Source organism: Equus caballus, chromosome 17 (genome assembly GCF_041296265.1).
Source record: "Equus caballus isolate H_3958 breed thoroughbred chromosome 17, TB-T2T, whole genome shotgun sequence".
Taxonomy (NCBI): Eukaryota; Metazoa; Chordata; class Mammalia; order Perissodactyla; family Equidae; genus Equus; species Equus caballus.
This window is the reverse complement of record NC_091700.1, coordinates 39,819,777-39,841,400: the sequence shown is the minus strand read 5'-3', so window position 1 is coordinate 39,841,400 and position 21,624 is coordinate 39,819,777. Positions and strand designations below refer to the sequence as shown.

General features: G+C 49.3%; 1 protein-coding gene across 16 annotated transcripts in view; it reads right to left on the bottom strand.

Moving 5' to 3' along the window:
- Nucleotides 1-13,364: 13,364 nt before the first annotated feature.
- ATP7B (ATPase copper transporting beta) overlaps nt 13,365-21,624 on the bottom strand; it is a 111,388-nt gene continuing 103,128 nt past the window's right edge. For all 16 annotated transcript variants that reach the window (XM_014732067.3, XM_070239668.1, XM_014732068.3 and 13 more), the window contains one exon: nt 13,365-20,549. In XM_014732067.3, coding sequence (XP_014587553.1) covers nt 20,279-20,549 — 271 coding nt within the window. In that variant the 3' untranslated portion in view covers nt 13,365-20,278. The remainder of the gene's footprint in view (nt 20,550-21,624) is intronic.

Sequence of the window (21,624 nt, the reverse complement as noted above, 5' to 3'; positions counted from 1 at the left end):
AAAGATGTTTACTTAGCTCCTCCCAAATGAGACAGATTGTGATTTCCAGATTTATCCCTCCAGAAAAGGGCCGAGAGGCTCACCTCTGCCTAATATGATCCTCAACTATCCCATGGACAGCTGAAACACGCTAGTCCCATCGTCAGAAGACCCAGGCACTGAGAACAGTGCTGGCACATAGTGAGCACTCCTCTCACCTGTGCATCCAAACTTCACTGCTCTGTGCTCCATTTCCAAGACACTGTACCTCCTTACACAGCTATGACACACTCTCTTGCACTGAGGTGTCATCTCCATGAATGCACATAGCCTCTACCCACCCAGAGGGCTCATTCCCTCAGGAGATGGACCAAACTACCTGGCAAAATGTCCTTCGCATACTGGGTGTTCTAGAAATACTTTTGCTTAATCAGTTTCCATAAGCCCCTGATTTTCCTTTGCTGGCATCAGTTCACTGCTCTGAAGTCTGGGCCTGCACTGACCCGATAGTGGGTGATCGTATTAAAACATAAGTCACTTCATGCCATTCTTCTGCCCACACCTCCACTGGCTGCTCATCCTGCTCAGACTCAGAGCCAACGAGGCCCTCCGCGCCCTGGCCCAGCTCCCTCCCCACCTCTCCTGCTACACTCCTGCCTTCCTTCTGGGCCTCCTGGCCTCTCCCTGAACACAGCAAGCACACTACTGCCTCGGCTTTTGCACTTACCATTTCCTCTGCCTGGGACCCGCTTACTTTCGGCATCTACGCAGTTTACTCCCTGAGTATTTGCTCAAATGTCACCTGCCAGTGTGCTCGCCCCCAATCCCCACTTCATCCCTGCACTCGCTATCCCATTTCCTTCTTTTGTCTTTCTCCATCACCATCTGACATACCATAGATTTATTTGTGTGTTGATTGTCACCCTCGCCCCATCATTACATAAATGTCCAAACGGGCAGCGATTCAGTTTTGTTCACTGCTTGTACTCCCAGAGCCTAGAACAGTGCACGTAGTGGGTATTCAATTAATATGGACCAGCAACTGAATAAAAGAGAGGGATGCAGGGCTCCTGTGACCTGTGTTTTCATGCCCTTCCTTTGTGTGCAGTGCCCGGTGCAGTCTTGGCCCACAGTTCACATTGAATAAGTGCTCACTGAATGGATGAATGAATACAGGAACCAAGGCAGCAGAAGAAATACTTTGGAATCTGTAAAGTAGATGGATGGAAATGATTATGAGAAGGAACTTCAGAGTTACGGAATTCACCCTCTTGAGCCCAGGGTTCTGTCCGACATTCAGTACTAACAGGTGTCCAATAAACAAAGCTTTCCAGGGAAAGAAACTTCACAACTTCCCCTCTTCTTCTTTTGGGCCATGAAGCCTGTTGATTCAGACACCAAATTAAGAAATAGATCGGGCCGGCCCGGTGGCATAGTGGTTAAGGTCGTATGCTCTGCTTCACATGCCTGGGGTTCACAGGTTTGGATCCCAGGCATAGACCTACACACAGCTCATCAAGCCATGCTGTGGCGGCAACCCACATATAAAATAGAGAAAGATTGGCACAGTTGTTAGCTCAGGGCCAATCTTCCTCACCAAAAATAAAAGAAAGAGATGAGTGGGCAGATTGCATTCAAAGGGCCTAGTCTGTGCTGCTGCTGTCCTGAAGCTAAAACTGAGCCAGGGTCCTCAATCCGAAATTCTAATTGCAAAAACATTCTAATGAGATACATAAAATCCTAAACAAATAAACAAGGAGTGAAGTGAAGCAGCTTGCTTTTACCTGTGGCATTTTGAAATTTACCAATGAGTTTTAAAAAAATTATACTGGCACCAAAGAAATGGGAGGGATGCCCCATAAATGGACAATTCAGCAGAATGAATCTCTTGGAATGACGGTAATTATATTGTCTGCCTGCTCTCTATGCCAGTGACAGCGTGTGCATAGAGAGCTATTCCCTGGTGAGCAGCAGGTCCTGTGTTCCTCTGTCTCTGGATTTGCAGCTGCATTGCAGGAGCAGCTTAAAATAACCCATATCCAGGCCAGGCTGCACCTGGATGTGGAAGTCGGACCCTCTGGGCTCCAGAGCCTGAGGGAGGACTGCCCTGAGCCTGCAGCCATTCTGTGCACGTCCTTCTGGGGGATGCTAGTGAACAGAAACCTCCAGAGGCTCGGGACAGCTAGGAAACACAGCCTGCCCCCATCTGTTGGCATTTTCTCCTGGAAAATGTATCCACGGGACAAACGTCTGAAGTCTCTGAAAAAAATATTGCTGCACGTGCTCTAAAGACCATAGATATTAAATCACCGCAGCATGTGGTGGTCAGGTGGGCCTGGGGTAATTAAGCAGCATGGCTGGGATTTGAGGTGCGTTTCGGAGAACCGAGACAGGAGGAGAATGCCAGAGGCTGTCAGCCTGCTGCACAGCTGCACACACACTGAGACCGACAGGCAAAGCTGACATCTGCCAGGGAACAATTAGCTGCCATCAAGCCCTTAGCCTCTGCTCAGAGCCCTGCAGGGTTTGAGATGTTTCCAGATGTCCCTGTGTTTTAACACAGTCTCTTCTTAACATGTATCAGGAAGGAGGAAGCCTGCACTACAAGCTGTAAGCAGTGCCCACCTAATTGCCACGGTCAGCTTAGCCTGGGGACAACAATGACCACTTCCATGGGTGCGATGGGCCAACACAAGTAGCACCATATAACTCATCATATAATGCTTCATTTCATCCCCGTAAAATTCTATGGGATGAGTCACGTTAAGTTCACTTAATGGACAAGGAAACTGATGCTCAGCAAGGCTGAGGAGCCCTATCCCAAAGGTGGAGAAAGCCAGGCAAGTGATATTTGTCACATTAGAGACTCCAGTGCTCATCTGCTCATCCTTCATCTCTTGAGGCTTCATCAAGGGCCAGTCCCAAGGCAGAGAGGACCTGGGGGGAGGAGAGGTGTGGACAGCTCCCACCTGAGGGTAGGGGCCTGGAGGGGACATTCTTCTTGGGGACACAGTACTGACTCCTGGATTCCCACTTAGTCCACCCAGCACGAGGTGAGGGGGGGTTGGAGATGTGAGTTCAACACTGACCCTGCTGTGCCGGGAAGGTCACATGACCTCCCTGACTGGCCACGTTCTCATCCACAAGATGGGAAGGTGCCCCCTTGCAGCCGAGCAGTCGGAGCGTTAGCGATGGTCTATGGAAAACACTCAGCCCATCATAGGAGCTCCACAAAAGTGTAAGAGGGAATTTGGGTAGTGAGCCAGGGTGTTCAAAAAATTTCTTAATGCCATACCAGTCTCCAGGGCTGGCATGAGGGAAAGGGGGTTGTTGTGAGGAAATCAGGTAAGATAGACCCTATTCAAGAGGAGGCAATTATAATGACCTAATCACACTGCATGAGAAACAGCCATGGAGCACGTCAGCTTAGAGACCCTGGCTCCTCAGAGTGCTGCCCATAGAAGAGCAGAGCATGCCGTCTGGGCCCCAGCCCACATTTACTGCCCCAGGCTCTGTACTTTTGTGAGAGCCCCAGGTGGACTAGTGCACGCTGGAGTCTGAGACGCACCATGAGGCCAGCACTTGGCCTGGATTCAGACCCTGGTGGGGCCACTTAATGGCTATGACTTTAGCTTGTGACATAACTACTCTGTTAGAAATAGATACAGGTTTTGTGGGGTCTAAAGCTTATATGGTTGGGCATGCCCTCTTTAAGAAAAAAGACTATAAATTAGCAAATACAAAATTAGGTACAAAGGTGATGATTTAGAATGTAAAAGCCTTCACAACAAAGTACAAATCATAAAGAGCTGACAAATAGCACAAACACCAACAATCCAGAAAAATAACTTAATTTCTCTCCTTAAAAATCTTTCTCTATGTCTGGATATTTTAGAAATGCATAACGCAGTATGTAAGAGTGGGAAGACACAGCGTCTGGGGTTTGCTTTAAATTACTTCAGCGAACCAAAACAGGAACAAAAAAGAAAAGAAAAGGGGGAATAGAAGAGGCAAATTTGGCAAAATCTTGACAATTATTTAACTCAAGGAGAGGTTGGGGGGGGGGGGTGTATTGTGATTCATTGTGTTATTCCCTGTATTTGTCTTCTTCTCCCCGAAGCCCTTCAGTATAGTTGTGTATTCTAGTTGTAGGTCATTCTAATTCTGCTCTGTGGGATGCCACCTTAGCATGGCTTGATGAGTGGTGCTAGGTCCACGCCCAGGATCAGAACTGGTGAAACCCTGGGCTGCTGAAGTGGAGCGCATGAACTTAACCACTTGGCCACAGGGCAAGCCCTTCTCTGTATTTCTATGTGCTGAGCAGTTGACATTTTTCATTATAATTTTTTTTTCCCCTGGGCCTCTTCCTCATACATCCCTCCTGGCGCCATTCCTTTGCTGAGCCCTCTTCCTAAACCTCCCTCTGTCTTCTCTTTCTCCACCTCCTCCCTTCAAAATAAGTGTTTCCTCAGATCTTTGCTCACTTCTGTGTCATGACTCAACGTGCAAGGTCTGGGCAAGTGCACCCGCCCCCTGCTTTCCCTGAGCCCTGGGTAAAGATGGCCTAACTCCACAGCCCCAGTCCTGGTTTCTCACCAAACTCCAGACCCACATGTCTTTTAAAAATGTATATATATTTTAAATATATATACAAAAATAGAGAATAATAAAACAAAACTCATGTACCCACGACCCAGATTTAACCAGTGCTGACATTATGATGTATTTGCTTCATATTTCTAGAAATAACATGTTACAAATATAATTGGAGACTCTAACATACCTCTCTAACTCTCCCAGACATCCTTCTCTTCCCTGTCTCCTCAGAGGAAACCACTGTCCTAAACTTGGTGCGTATCTCCAGACCATGTTTATGCTTTAACTACAGAAGCATGTGTCTAACAATATATGGAAATATTTTGTTTTCTTAACTTACATAAACCAATTTCGCTATATGTGTCTGTCTGCCATTTTTTTTCACTCAACATTGTGCTTTTCAGAGTTACCCACATCGATCCACGTAGATCTAGTTCATTCATCCTGAAGGCTGCAGAGTATTTTGGTATATGATACATCCCACAGGTTACCTGCCATTTCCCTGTGGATGGACATCTTGGCTGTTTCCTGTACAAACAGTGCTGCACGACCATGCTTCGCGCACACTTGCACGAGCATGCCACTTTCCTTCTATGTCACCTACCAATGGCCCCTCAGCACTTTACTGTGCTTCTTTGCTTTTCTGATTCCCCTACTCAACCCAAGCAGAGAGTACATTCATTTCATCTCTCATCATACCTGACTCATCATGGATTAACATGGAGGGAGGGAGGGAGGAAGCAAAGAAGAAGGGAAGGAAGGAAGCAAGGGAGGTTGGTCATAGAACTTTCCATCACCAAGATTAAGATCAAAGGACCAGGCAACCAATGGCATTATTTTGTGGAAATCCAGGTATGAAGTTGGTAATGAGGAGTCCAAGAGGCATTTTAATAGTGATTTATAGGCCTAGGATCAATGAACATACTCTCAGCTTGCTTTTTACATCTTAGCAGAACAATGAGAGCTGCTGCCTGTATTTTGCACTAGTGCTTAAACAGGTTTCTGATAAAAGCCAGTTATTGACTATTTTTTGTAGTTTTTCAGATGAAGTGAAACTACACTGTCCTAAGCCAGCTAAGGCTAGATAGATAAAAGACAAGATTTCACAGTAATTCAGCAAACAGGTACTTAACTCTACTCTGTGCAGGCACAGCTCGGGTGAGCTCTGAGGAAGGTCGGGGCTAAGGCATTGGTATGGGAAGGGGGATCAGTGTGAGAGTCACTGAGGCATTGTTACTGACCGGCTGGCAGTTGGAGGGTGGTGCTCAGGGTGACCTTGGTCTTGGGCTTCTCGTTCTGGGCTCTGCTGGGTGGTGAGGTCATTTGCTAACCTCCTGCAGGTGCAGGCTTGTGTCCTGGACCAGTGGGGACTGGGGCATCGGGCTCACGAGAGGTCTCGGCAGCTGGGGCAGGGACAGGACTGGCCCAGGGGAAGATCCCGGACACTGTGCACAAGGCCAAGCTAGGAACAAGCCAAAGATCTCAGAGGAAATGTCACTGAAAGAGAAGGACCCAGCTCCTCCATGAGGCTGGACTCAGGACCACACTCTGGGACAGCCATGCTCTGCCAGACCAGGGGCCGGGGAAGCGGTTTGAAGAGGGAAAATACAGAATCAGATGCAGGGGAGACACAGGAGGGAGGCAGGGAGAGAGGACAGGATCTGGACCACCCCACCCTACCTGCTCCTTCCCCCAGGCATCCCCATCTTGGTTAAAGTCTTAGGCAAAAGCAATGGAGCCCGCCTTACCCCTCTCTCCACTGCATCTCTGAGGCAATGTCCCACCCGCTGCTCTCCTTGCCGTGTCACTTGCTACAATCCACTCTCCACACAACAACTGGAGGGATCTTTTAAAAACACTAATCAAATCATGTCACTCCCTGTCTTAAAACCCTCCAATGTCTTCCATCAGCCTTGGAATGAAAGCTCAGCTGCTTGCTCTGGCTGCCTGCCCCTTTGAGATCTGGCACCTGCCCTTCCAGCCACACTCCTTCCTACTCACTGGTGCTTGCCTTCCCTGGGACCCTCCAAGCTGGGTCCTCCTCAGGGCCCTCACACTCACAGGCGGCATCTTTCCACTGACTCCTTTGCAGAGAGGCCTCTCCTAGCTAAAATACCCTCTCCCGAGCTCTCAGCCCCGTTCCCTCAATCGCACCGTCCTGCTACGTGTCTCCACAGAGCTCTCCTCTAGCAGAGATGATATTATTTGTCTATTGTCGTCTGTCTGTGTCCCACCGGAATCTCCGCTCCTGAAGGACATGCACTTTGTCTGCTTTGTTCCCCTGCTGGAACCCCAGCATCTACAGCTTCGATAGGTGCCCAGTAAATGTTTGTTGCACTAAGGAGTGAGCAGGTTCCTGGAGGCCTTCAGATTCCCAGCCCCAGTTCTCCCTGAGGTTCAGCTGTGTTCCTGCGATACTCCTACAGCCCGATTATAAACTCCCCCTTGGCTTGAACTTGTTTAATTTGGCTTCTGACACTTGGAATTCACAGTTCAGCCAAGCCCCGAGGTAGAGAAGCTGGGCGGGTGCTCGGGCGGAAGGGAGCTGTGAGGGGTCCTGATCCCGGTCAACACTCAGACGTTTGATCTGGGAACCGAGAAGTGTCTGCAGATCTCAGGCTGCCAAGTATCTGCAGTGACTGTGAGCACTAAGGCATGTGTCAAGGGCCGGGGGGCAAGCCTGGGCTTCTCCTTCAATACCTGGAGCAGAGGAGGCATTCGATATCTAGCAGGCTTGCCTCTCGATTCATAAACTTGGGTCTCTCCGTTAATTGCTTTTCCAATTCCACTGGGCTGGAAATTACGTCAGTCATTACTGGACTTCAGGCAGCTCCTGAAGTCATGCAGGAGTCCAGGAACCTTAAATGAGACTTAAATGACCCAAGAGCATGACAGGGGCCCTCCCCTCCGTAGCCTGGCAGGTTTGCTCCTCAGTCTTCAGTGTGTAAGTTCAGAGCGGTTCCTGGGAGTCCACTTCCAGGCCACAGGTGGGCAAGGGAATCTTCCAAGGCTGGGCACGCTGGACCTTGGTGCTGTCCCTGTCTAAGGGATGCCATGTGGCCTCTGCCTCGGTGGTCTTGCCACCACAAGACCACCTGACCAGACACCCGGGCAGCACCTGTCTTCTCCTAGCCCAGGCCACGAAGGAAGCTCTGAGCAGCTCGCTGCCTCCCAAGGCATAAATGCAGCATGGAGGATGATGGTCTGCTCTACTCAAGCTATCAGAATTTAAGGGGTTCAAGCATTTTCCTCCCACAAATATATGCCCCTACCTCTTCCCTCCCTCCTATTCAGCTGGGAGGGATGGGGGCGGAGGGCAGTGTTCAGAGCATTTTCTAAGGAACTCAACCTAATGCAAGCTCTCTTGCTCACTCTTCCTCGTTATCATCCCTCCCCCTAGCCAGTTTGGAAGATTGTATCATGTGTGAGTGTGTTTGTGTGTGTGCGTGTTGGGGAAAGAGGCGCCAGTTCAGTCTGATCATGCATTCTTCCCACTTTTCCAGTTGTACATCTAAAGCTGTGCCTTTTTGAAACATAAGGGCCAAGACTTCTGTCTTTGTTTTCTGGTTCTCTCCATCACACTTCCCTCAGGCGACGCTGGCCCCTGAATAGGGGAGGTCACGGGGTGGAGATAAATCATCCGAGGAGAGGTGAGCAACACATCAGTTCATCCTTCACAGACACCCAGCCACAGGAGTTATCACGTGGAAAGGCTCACAGTTAGGGCACCGGGAAACCCTCTGCACACTCCATTTTCCTGAAGACTCACAAGACAGATAAACACATTAAAGGTTCTGAAAGGTCATCTCCATTAAAGAGTCCTGTTTGTAAACCAGTGTTTTCCAGACTCATTCAGCTCCAGAAGCTTCTCTGGAGAAGCCTGGGTGAGTCTGGGGTAGGCTGAGGCCGTTACTCCTGGGACTGATTGTCTCGGGGCCTGCAGAGACCTTCGAGGGGCCGATTAGGCTCCTACTGTTGTGGTAACAAATTATCACAATCTGAGTGGCTTAAAGCAGCACAGATTTATTCTGTCACAGTTCTGGAGGTCAGAAGTCCAAAATGGGGCTCGTGGGCTCAAATCAAGACATGGGCAGGGGTGGGTCCTTCCGGAGGCTCAAGGGGAGAATCCGTTTCCTCACCTTTTCCAGTTCCTCGAGGCTGCCTGTATTCCCGGTTTTTGGCCCCTCCTCCATTTTCAAGAACACTCCAATCTCTGCTTCCACTGTCACATCTCCTCTGACTCTGACCCTCCTGCCTCCCTCTTATAAGGACCCTTGTGGTTACACTGGGCCACCCAGACAATCCAGCAAACTCTCCCCATCTCACGGTCCTTAACTTATTCACATCTGCAAAGTCCCTTCTGCCGTGTGAGGTGACATTCACAGGCTTTGAGGATTAGGACGTGGACATCTTTGGGGGCCATAGTCCTATCCACCACAGAGCGTGGCGTTGGAGGGACGGAGTGGGCCGTTTGAATCCTTGACCCGATTCAGGTGATGGTGCGTCACTTCACGTGGAGCTGGCTGGGTGATTTCCTCGGATGAGACTCTGTGTCAGCAAATCCAGATGAGCCCCTGGAAATTCTTCACTGCCAGCAGGAGTAGGACAGTCTTTTGACAAACCCATCCAGTTTTAGCCTCTGAGATCTGGTCTGTGACTCAGGCCTCCCTGCCCCTTGCATAGGCCTTTCATCTAAGCCATTTCATGAGGCCTCTCAAGAAACAGGATGCGATTGGCCAATGAGGAGGAGCTGGCTTTGTGGATCTGACATGGCCTCCCTGTCCCGACTCATGACAACCTGGGGAAGCAGTGGAGTTGGTGGCTTGTTAAGGTCAGGAGAAACAAAACAGTATCAGCTGTGCTACTGAGGTTTTGGAAAGGCATCAGGCAGCTGCCAGAGCACCTCGTCTTGGGGGTCAACACAGGCGGCCCCTTAGGGGCCACTCTCCAAAGTGGCTGCCAGCCCCCATGCAGCTCATTCGATGGCTGGGGCTGAGGATCGGGACACTAGGGAATCCTGTGAGACAAAGAGATCCAAAACTGCCTGTTAAGAAAAAGAAGAAAAGAAAGAAAAAAGGGAGGAAGGAAGGGGAGAAGGGGGAGGAGAGGACAGGTGAGGACAGGTGAGGCGGAATCTAGCCCATATGCATCCATTTGGGTGGTATTTCCAGGTGGGTATCTGCTTTTTGGCAGCTTCCAGAAGAAGCATCCTTCGGGGCTCTTTGAATTATGTCTGAGTCAATGAGTAAAGGTCAGTCCAGCCAGGCTCGGGGCAGGGTGGGGAAGAGGAGCTTCCTATCTGCTTGGGGTTGGAAATCACACCTTCCTCAGCCTGTGACCCGCTGGATGAGGCTGTTGCCTTCCCTGCCCTTCAGCTGCCCTTGCCCAGGACAGCTGCACGGCGACGACATCTGGAGACGACATCTGGAGACGACATCTGGAGACGGGACCCGGCTCAAGATGCTACTGGACTCTCCTCCGCGACCTTTAATTTTTTTAACAGCTGCTCTCTTCCTCTTTCCCTCAAGTTCCAGGGGAGGGCGGGCGGGCCTGTGGAGGTCTTCACAATTCTGGAGTGGGGCTGAGGCCAGGAGGAGCCAAGGTTGGCACCAGCGATTCTTCCCAGGACCACCACTTCTGCACTCTTGGGGCCAGTGTTCAGAGAAGGGTGGGGAGGCACAGCAGTCTCCAGCATTGCGGGAGGTGAAAGAGACCCACTCCCAGCTGTCCCTGCTCCCCTCTGTCCTCTCCAGTGTGGCCCCACCAACTGATTCAACCCCTGTCCCCCGTCCCCAACAAGCAGTTCACTCTCCCCTCCACATGCACCATGTGGACAAAATGCCCTCCCCTCTCTCCCTGAGCAAACCTCTCCTATACTTGAACCACACTCAGTTCTCAGCCTCTCTGCGAAGCCTTCCTGGAAGACCCAGGCCACCAAGATCCCGCCTTTTTACTCGATGGTAATCATTACTGAAGGAGAGAGTCTGTAGTCCCTTCAACACGTTTGGGAAACTTGGGCTTCTGTGCTCAGGACTTCCTCAAACCTTTGCTATAAGAACTGGCAGCAGGCAGCTGGCCAGAACCTTCCTTGTGGAGCATCCCTGGTGCTGGCCTCAGTTCACAGTATCAATCCCCTGCCCTCGGCACAAGCTTTAGCCAGCCCTCCTTGGGGACCCCATTCAGTCCAACCCTCCTGCCTTCTGTCTCCGACTTTCCAAATCCTACGCTTTCCTCAAGACCCTTCACTGCCTCTTCCTGTCACTACTAGAGACCACTCTTCCTAAACTTCTCCTGTCTTAGAAGGAGTGTGTCACTGTTCAGCTCTTACTCAGTCTCTAATGTATTTTCCAGACTCCATTGCCTTTGTCTGGGTGACCCAGCAGTGCAGCTGAGGACAGGCCTCCTGTTGTGCGCTCTCTAACCAGCACCTCAGCATGACTCCCTCAACATGACTGATGAAAAGCGAATGGAAATAGGGTCAGCCCTCTGATAACTCTCAACTAATTGCTCTCTTATACCACCACCAATAGGTTTACCTATGAGCACTTCCAATAGAATTTGAAAGAAACAAGGAAGTAATTCTAACAACAGGTGTTAACAAAGGTAGAATTAACTTTTTTCTTTCCTTTTGCTAATCTAGATGTTTTAACAATAGCAACACACACACTCATATACATGTATAGAAATACATATGTGTGGATACACATACATATATAAACGTGCACATGAGAAAGACACATAGATAGATAGATCCCAAATGTCCCCTCAGTTCTAGAGAGATAGAGAGACAGGTACCAGAACCTCCCTTTGTAACTCATACCCTGCCATATTCCCCCCTGCCACTTGCCAAGGACGTATGAGTGTCATACTGCCCATTCTGCCCCTTCAGAGGTCAGTTCAGGCCCTTCAACTCTAGTCAACAATGTTCCCAGGCCGACTTCTAAGCTTGCCCTATGAAGCCCACCTTCAACGCACACCGGCCACATGGCCTCCCAGCACAGCCCTGACCAACCAAGCTGGTCACTCTCTCCCCTGAATGCCCCTTTGCCTCCTTCAGGCCTCTCCCATATTATTCCATGAAATCACAACCTACACTTCAATGGCCAGCCCACATGCTACCCTCCTCCCCAGAACAGCGACCAGATACGATTTTTCTCTCCTCCTCAGACTCCTCTTCTAAGGCCCGGGATCTCAGCCTGCCCATTGCGCGCGCGTGTGTGTGTAGTCTATGTGTGTGTGTAGTCTGTGTCTGTGTATAGTCTATGTGTGTGTGGTCTGTGTGTGGTGTAGATGCATGTATAGTATGTGTGTGTGTAATCTCTATGTGGTGTAGTCTATGTATAGTCTATGTGGGTGGGTAGTCTGTGTGTGTGTATGTAGTCTATATGTGTGGTCTGTGTGTATAGTCTGTGTCTGTGTGTGTAGGCTGTGTGTGCGGTCTAGGTGTGTGTAGTCTACGTGTGTGGTCTGTGTCTGTGTGTATAGTCTGTGTGTGTGGTCTGTGTATAGTGTGTGTGTGTGGCGTGTGTGTAGTCTGTTCATGTGTGTGTAGGCTGTGTGTGCAGTGTTTGTGTGTGTGCCTTATGTTCCCTGCACGTGCTCCTTGAGCGCAGGGTCTGTGCCTCACCCGTCCTGAATCCCCGGGGCACTTAGCACACGATCAGGCCTCATTTAAGCGCCTGCTCCGTGGAGTCCCTCCACAGCAGAGGTTCTGCTCTTCCTCCTGCCAAGATAAAGCAGCTGCCACCCTCACTCACCCGAGGGCAAAATCCAGCCGCCAACACCACAGTCCCTGCTCTGCTAACTTCCCCGTCACCAGGGGAGGCTGAGGTTTCTTGCATCCCCTATGGACAGCCGCTTCATCGGGTAGTGGACACAATTCACCCACCAGCCACTGCCGCTGCGAGGACGCTAACAGGAGAAAAGCAGTGGATTTAAAGGTCAACAGCACTGGAGGCTCAGCAGTAGCCTAAATTTTTAGGCTCAGGAGGAAAGGAAGGGCATGTAAGAGGCAAAGCAAAATAAGGATTCTTCCTAGTTGGGGTGTGAGTGTGTATAGTCTCTGCATGTGCAAGCATGAGTTGTGTGTGTGTGTGTGTGTGTGTGTGGCGCGGAGGTGAGAGGAGGAGGAGGGATGGAGTGATTTGCACCGAATGCCCTTCACGTGGACAGGGAAGCAATGGCATTGACAGTGACGGCACAGGCACATTAAAACATCACCTAGAAGTGGGTGGAGCTTTAAATGGAAAACAATGCCCCCATCTTGAGGCGCCTAGTATTTTTCCTACTTTACAGGAAACCTCACTATATTCAAATTTAAGTGTATCCAAAATCAGAGACTGGGAGTATACGTTACTTTTATATTCCCAGAAGTAATAAATTTGAAAATTTAGCTGCATTCTAAGCTCATATGGATTTTAGCCCTAACTCTCACTCTTTAGAAAACAGGAAGGACTAAACAGAAGTTTATAAAACACCTATTCCTCCCCCCCAAAAAAAGATCCTCTCACCGCCCTTGCTCTCCCCCCATCCCCCGCGGTGGACCATCACAGGCAGGTGATTCTGTGACTGAATCCACATGAGGTCAGGCCCCCCCGCAGCTCTGAGATGGAAAGACCATACCTCTGTGCTTGGGTTTCTATTTAGCCCCCAAAGCTGAATCATCAAAATTCTACCCTGAAGAGGAAGGAAAGACATCAAAAAAGATTGGGGGAAATGATCAAATTCCTAACTGTAATGCAGACACAGTGAATGAGACGAGACCCCGCCTCTAAACCAGCCCGAAATGACACGTTACAAAGAAACCGCTTTATTTTTTTCGCACCTCTTGTTCACTAGCACCTTTTGTGCTCATTTTCCTAATTCCCGCGGTGCACCAGCATCATTCAAACAGTCAATAAACATTTTCTAAGAGCCTGCATCCCAGAGCAGGACCATCCCAGAACCTCCCCCGGGGTCTTCCCCACAGGGCCCCCTCCTGGGGGAGGTCGTTATCTGTGTCATTCCACCGATAACTCCCTTTTAGATTTGAGTGTCTACCGTGTGCCACGCCCTGCACTAGGCATTCACGTCCATAATTCCATTCAGCCTTCACACGCCCACGAAGGAGGAGTTCATTCCTTCTACACTGATTTCCGAGCTCAGAGAGGCGGAGTGGCTTCCTCAAGGGGTAGAAACGGCTTTTGAACTCAGGTGGGCCCAACTCTAATGCTGGTGCTTTTAGCTTCTCCTCCACTGCATGGCCTCCTGCTGGAATGTCCTTCCTGGAACACAGGGCATGCTGCAGAGGGGCATGCTCTAGGACCACCGGAAAATGAGAACCAGGAGTCCGTCCTGGAGCACAGCAGCTGGCCAAAGGCGGCTCCTTTTAAAGAAATTACACAGTCCACGAGGTCTTAGAGGCAGACCATAGATAGGCGCTGCTCCAGCCCAGCCAGGGAACACACAGACAGTTTTCACCTGCGTGGGACAGAAAGGCTGTGGGTTGGCTTTTGTCCCTAGAATACAGTCACCATCACTCACAACATCAAGGACAACAGCAGCAGTAACATTTGTTGGGTGTTCAAGATGTGCTTTCCCCAGATGACCTCATTATATCGTCACCACCCTGGGAGGCAGAAACTATTATCACGCCCATTTTGTACAGATGAGAAAGCTGAGAGCCCAGATCACACTTTGGTTTTTTTTATGTTGTGGCAAGGTAGGAAGATCTAAAGGAGACTGGATGATATGTCCATTACCTGTTAAGGTGACCTGAGACCATCAGCCACCTTGCACTGTGTGGGAGTTTCCTATGTCCTGCGCCTTCCACCCTCGTATCTCAGCACAGTAAAGAGGGCAGCACTCCCCATTCAAGACATGAGAAGATAGAGTTCTGGGGCAGGTAACTCCTCCTTGGGATCAAGCAGACCCCCGGGGCCCCGGCAGGGGACGGTTGAGTTACCAGCACTGTAAATGGACACTGCTGGGGACAGACTTCTGCCCAGGGCGCTGGGATGGAAGCCTTGTTACAAACCCAGAGCAAACACAGGAGTCTTAGAACTTGGGGCTTTGGAGCCACTGAAAATCACTGTGAGCCTTTAAAAATATATATAATTTTTAATGTTCAAGCTTTAAAAAATATATCTAAACTTGTAAGAAGAGAGTATGAAGCACAGACGCACATGATGATAAAGGAAATTCATGGGTGAGTCACCCCAACAATGGACTCTGCATGGCTAAATTTGAGCTTAAAGAGGCTCTGAAACCCTGGGCTGCAAGTACAGGTATAAATACATCACAGTAAATACATCACATGCCCCATTCCTTCAGAGGCACCCCAGGGCCAGGGCTGAATTCCAGCCTCACATTCTGCCCCATCTCTCACATTTTCATGATGATGTTTATTTGAATTTCCGGATGCATCAAAAAATGATCAAGAGAATTTGGGTTCTAGCCGCAGACTGGGAGATTGTTTTGGTCAGAGAGACATCTGGTGGCTCTTGAGATAAACCACACTGTCCTGCCAAAGGACACTTTATTTGCCCCAAGCACAGTACCAAGGCGTGCAGAGGAAGCCCAGCTTCTCCTGCTAAGGGGAGTGCCCGAGATCATCCTTGCAGGGAGGAGGGGCAGACCCAGGGGGCACAATGGAGTAGGGCTCTTGCAGCCAGAGCCAAGCAGCCAAGCACCCGCCCCCAACTCTGTCTCCTGGACAGTCAGTTCAATTCCCCTGAGCTTGGTTCTCCCATCCGTGGAAATAGGATAGTGATGCAAATAGCTCTTAAGGCCAACGTGAGGACTAGCTGAGCAAGAGTGACAGAACCTACCTGGGCACCCAGCACACAGTAGCCTCACAGAATTTGAATGTTGTCTGTCGCCTGATCTTGTCAGGACCCATTAACCCTGTCTCCCACCATGGCAACTTTCTTCCCTTTGTTCACAACAGGTCCATCCCAGGGCCCACTACTGCACCTCTCACTTTGGTCAGGGAGTTGGGTTCCCCATGGGGAGGCAAGCTTTGCTCCCTCAGTGTCCTAATGTGGTCCACCCACAGAGGACATCCCTCCATGAAACCATGTCCATGGGCTTACTTTTGGAGGCTGGGTTGGGAGTATTATGGCAGCCTTTCCCCTCCCCTTATAGCAAAGATTTAAGCATGTTTAAATCTTTGCTATAAGCAGTTATAATGTTTATATTAAGAAGAAATAGCCATTTCCTTTTCAAAGGAAAAAAAAATGTTAAATTTCCATCAATTCTTGTTTTCATCTTAGCCCTTGGAGGATTTTACAAGTTTATTCATCTTTTGGAATAGAATAAAGGAGATTCTGGGATTTTGCAGCATTATTTAACATTCTCGTATTCTATCCTGTAATTTCAACCACTGTCATTGTCTTCACACAAAGGAAAAGAGCAGACAAGTAGACATCTCCCCTGGAATGATCGCAAACAATGGTGTTGATGTCCCTGACCAAGCTGAGTCTGAAAATGAAGAAAGTAGAGTGGTTTCATTCCTACCAGCTTCACAATACTTTCCAATACCAAATCAGCTTTCCCACACACCAAGGTAAGGTGAAAGGGAAACGGAGTCAGCCCAAGGAGCTGCGGAAAGCATTTCTTTGTATATGCATTCCTTGCCTTTTTTTTTAAAAAAAACAAAAGAGGCAGTTAAGTGAAAGTTGCATGCAAATAAAATTTTTCTAACTCAAGAGGAATTTTATATGCATTAGGGAATTTATCTATTGAAATACTGACATGAATTTTTAAAGCAAAAAAAAATCCTTCTGTAATTGAAATAATCTTTTCCTAACTAACCTGTTTGATTGGCTGATTTTGGTCTATACTTAATTTCTTAAAATAAAGGTCACTTTTTTTCCCTTAGTAAACTAGACCAATTTGGGGAATCTACTTTATGACATGTCAATTTCCAGGTGCCATTTAAAAAAAAAAATGAATTATTCAGCGCCGGCCCTGTGGCCGAGGGGTTAAGTTCGCGTGCTCTGCTTTGGCGGCCCAGGGTTTCACTGGTTCGGATCCTGGGTGTGGACGTAACTCATCAAGCCATGCTGAGGAGGCGTTCCACACAGTACAGCCAGAAAGGCCTGCAACTAGAATATACAACTACGTCCTGGGGGGCTTTGGGGAGAAGAAGAATAAGAAAAAATAAGACTGGCAATAGATGTTAGCTCAGGTGCCAATCTTTAAAAAAAAAAAACCCAACTAGAATTATTATATTTGTTTATATAAAAAGTGATCCCATCACAATTCTTCACCAAGGTGTTAAGACTGAAAACTTACCAGGAACCGACAGATGTTATGCTTTATCCTGGCGCATAGGGAATCATCAGGGAAATGTGCTCGAGTGTTAGAAAGCACCTCTTTTCTAAAGAAATGGAATCCTTTCCTGGGGTGGTATCAACCCTCCCTTTCCACAACGGGACACGCATACAACATGGAATTCCCATACCTGGGCGTCCAGAAAAGCGGTCAGGCCCGCCTGGCGTGAAGTCCTACAGGGTATGCTGGAGGGCACAGCAGTGCACCAGCAGGTGGGACAAAACCGTGCCTGAGTCTCTAACTATGTGGTCACATTGCCCACAAGAGGATCACCTCAGGGATTCTACAGAGAAGTGCCTCTATCAGTATGCGATAGAGGGGGAGGATCTGGGAATCTGATACAGGATTACGTCACCAGCGTGCCTGTGAAACCTACAATTAGGACAAAGTTCTACAGTGATGGTTTGTGTCAGTGATGACTTCACAATGCCCATTTCGCTTTTTTTTTTTAAAGCTTGGTACCTGAGCTAACAACCGTTGCCAATCTTTTTTTTTCTGCTTTTTCTCCCCAAATCCCCCCAGTACATAGTTGTATATTTCAGTTGTGGGTCCCTCTAGTTGTGGCATGTGGGACACCGCCTCAACGTGGCCTGATGAGTGGTGCCATGTCCACACCCAGAATCCGAACCGGCAAAAGGCTGGGCCACCGAAGCGGAGCATGCAAACTTAACCACTCGGCCACGGGGCCTGCCCCTGCCCATTTCCCTTTTAAGGGAGGCGACCACAGGTCCCAGTTTGCTTGGGTAGCCCCGGATTAGGCTACTTGTCCTGATATAATTATTAACGGCACCTCCTTTCACTCTTAAAAGTGCCCTGGTTTGGATGATACATTAGTCTGGCACCTCACCTTCAGGTGTAGCTCACTTAGGGTCTCCCACCACCCCAAGATGCCCATAGAGCCTTGCCCACAGAGCCCCCGAGTCCAGACTACTCCCCATGCCCCATTCCTTCAGGGTCAAGGAACCCAAAACAAGCCCTCCAGATTAAAGCATGTGGGTTTGAGAATCGCCTTTTGCAATCACCCTCAACTGGAGAAGTGCATCTAAGGGGTAATCTGGGCCTGTGTGTGGCCCAGTGGGATGGACACCTCGACGGAGGGTGCCCTTCGGAGTTCAACCCACACACCTGTGAGACAGGCATCTGGAAGAGGGGCTCACACGGTGCTGGGGATGGCAGATCAGAGGGCTCTCTCTGATCCCTCACATCCTCCACTGTTAAAATCCCATGCTTCTACGCTCCCCCCAAAAGACAGAGCCAAGCCAGTGCCTGGAAGTTCTCACGGAGGATGTCGCTGCACCCGCCCTGACCACACTTCTCCCTCAGACAGAGCCAGCCAGAGGCAGCTTTCAAACGAATAAAAAGAAACCTGATTCTAATACAGCATGGAAAGTTTCTGAAGTAGCAGTTGTTCTTATCTGACGCCAAAAATTTTCCTACACTTAAATATCTAAAAGGTTGTTTTCTGTGCAATCACATAAATATTTTCAAGTCCATATAGACATGATGTTTACGGTCTTAAAAGCTTTTTGAAACATCAATACAATTAGATTCTTTAGACAGCGATTAGTCTACTCGGAAAACCAGAACACTCCCTGAACACAGCCAAGAACAGAAAGGACACGCTGGGGACACACAGTGGGAGGGGCTGGGGAGGGAAAGGAAGGCTGAAAACAATAAACACAACAAAACCCTGCACTTGGGTTTTAGAGAATAAGACCCAGCAAAAAGTAAATTATAAGCAAAACTGGAAACGACTGATCCAAGGGGAAGGAGAGATGACTCTGATCATATTCCATTCCAAGCAAACCGACATTCAGGGCGGCAGCAAATGCAGAGCAGAGACTTCAGAGCCAACAGACACGGATGTGGAGCCCTGTTCTGGCATGTGTCTTGGCTCTGTGATCCCAGGCAGGATTCTTGGCCTCTCTGAGCCTGTTTCCCCACCTATAAAATGTAGACAATAATACCTACTTTGCTGGTTTGGTGGATTAGAGGTAAACTATAAAAAGCACTTACATTGTCCCTGGAAAATAACTGACACTCAATAAATAACTAAAATTATTTTGTGTGTCTGACAAGGGCTTCACCTTAGAATTTATTCTCATTCTACCAGCCTACTCCCGTGTGGTTCTGTCAATCACTACCAACCTCAGAGTCTGAAACCAGCCCCATTCCCGCCCCTCCGAAGTCATGCAATCACAATAAGCCGCTGAAAGTGAGAAACAGACTGTCCCTCTGGGACAGCCCCCCTTTCCTAAGGCACCAACTCAGCGTGCAGAAGTAGAAGTCTGTGGAGGAGAACTGTGGTTCCCTCTCATTTGGGTGTCGCCGTTTCCTCGGAGCTGCACAACACCAGGGGCACCACTGACACGAATTCTATGTTGGACTCCATGAGGTGACAGTCACACAGCGGGCCATGTAGTCGAAGCTCTTGGAGCTGTGCAAGGAGGTTCCTGCACGCACACGCCTCCCCCGCAGCATGCCTGTGCCAAGCACCAGAGGCGCCCTGGGACCCGAGCACCCGGACTCCACAGGAAGCCGGGGTTTGGACTCTCAAGTCTCAGGCTCTGGGCCCCTCACTCCAGCTAGGCAGCAATGATCAGCAACAGCACTCGACTCTGTGGGGTGAGAAGCCATGGCTCCGTGGGGAAGTGGCTCGTGGGCAAGAAAGAACCCTCCTCAACTTGAAGAGAAGCATGGCAAGCTCTGGCCAGGCGTGTGAGGGCAGATTCAGGCAGGAGGGCACGAGGGAGCACACCTGGAGCAACGCCGAGGACAGCAGCAGCAGGGACCACCAGGATGCCAGTCCTGCCCTCGAAGGCGATGGGGGCGGGGGGATCCCTAGCGTCAAGGACAGAAAAGAGATTGTGCCAGCAGAAAACAACAGGTGCACTTGAGGTAAACTGTGGTCTCAGACACGCGATACTCATGGGAGTCGACAAAAAGAGCCCAATACCGAGCTTTTTAGTGAGTTCTATAGAAAGGCCCACCAACTTTTTGGTCCTGATGAGCTTCCTCATTTCACGAGTCGTCATCCCCAATACTACAGCAGAGGTCTGCGAGGAGGGCTGACTGTCCTTGCCTCGTCTAGGGTCCAGAGAGGCTTCCGAGAGGCCGATGCCAACAGCATGGTGAGGCCAGGAGGCCTGGTGCCTGTGCCAGCGGGATTCAGGCAAAGTGGTCCTGCCCAGGACCCACATCTGGGCAAGGCCACATGCTGTAGGGGGGATGTCCAGGGCCTGCAAGTCCCCAAGGTTGAAGAGCGCTCTGCCCATCCTGCTGCTGGCTGCTGGTGTTCTACTTGTTTGGCTCAAGCCTCGTCCACAGGGAGGGCCAGGCCGGCTGCTCAGCCAGGAGATGGTCCCTGGTCTGCACCTGCCTGGAGCTTTCAGATGTACTGCTCCTCATCCTTGTCATTCAGCAGCAGAGACCACTTGTCCCCACCGTTGGCCGCGGTGCCAGGCCGAGACAGCTTGTCGGACGTCAAGGAGGACAGAGACACCTGGCTGACGTAGCTGACCTGGTCCCAGACTGTGGCCCTCGGGGGGTCCCGCCGCCGGTCATCCATGCCAATGTGCACACTGACCTGAGATGCGGTCAGGGCCTTCATGCGGCCCTGGGCCTGGGCCTCGTACCTCTCCAGATCCGGCTTCTTATAGCTGGAAAGCAAGAATTCAACAGCAGTTGAGCCATTCTGGACACACACTCTTTTTTTAAGCCTGGTGAAGGCCTTTTATCCAAGACTCTCAATAACACATAGTATCAAAACCTCATCGTTTTTAAAGGAAAGAATATTAAACTCCTAGAGTTCAGGAAAAGTGTACCTGATTCAAAAACTTCCTATCCAAACACCTGGCACATGGTAGGCTGCCATCAACTTTCGTTACATGAAAGCATCAATAAATACACATCGTTTTTGAAAAAGGAAAAACTATAATATACAGGGATCTCAGGTCTATATATTTACACAAACAGCCCTTGAACAGAGTAACTAGAACAGCCCAGCACGTAATGACTGTTAAGTGGTAAATTACAGGACAGTCACACGTCGGTTAACGATGGGGATACATTCTGACAAACGCATCATTAGCCGATCGCGTTGTGCGAATGTCATAGAGTGCACTTACACAAACCTAGATGGTATAACATAGTACATGCCTAGGCTATACGGTACTAATCTTACAGGATCACTGTCGGACATGTGGTCTTTGAGTGAAACATCGTTATGCGCCACATGACTGCAGTCCTCCCTTATCCACAGCTTCCCTTTCTGCGATTTCAGTTACCTATGGGCAACTGCAGTCCAAAAATATTAAACGGAAAATTCCAGAAATAAACAATTCAGAAGTTCTAAATTGCACACTGAGTAGCGTGATGAAATTTCAAGTCATCCTCCTCCATCCTGCCTGGGATGTGAACCATCCCTCTGCCCAGCCTATCCACGCTGCAGATGCCACCTGTCCATTAGTCACTGAATAGCCATCTTGGTCATCAGATCGACTGTATCACAGTGCTTGTGTTCAAGGAATCCTTATTTTATGTAATTAATAATGGCCCCAAAGTGCAAGAGTAGAGATGCTGACAATTTGGAAATGCCAAAGAGAAGCCATAAAGTGCTTCCTTTAAGTGAAAAGGTGAAAGTTCTCAACTTAAGAAGAAAAGAAATCTTATGCTGAAGTTGCTAAGATCTACAGTAACTTTTATTATAGTATATTGTTATAATTGTTCTGTTTT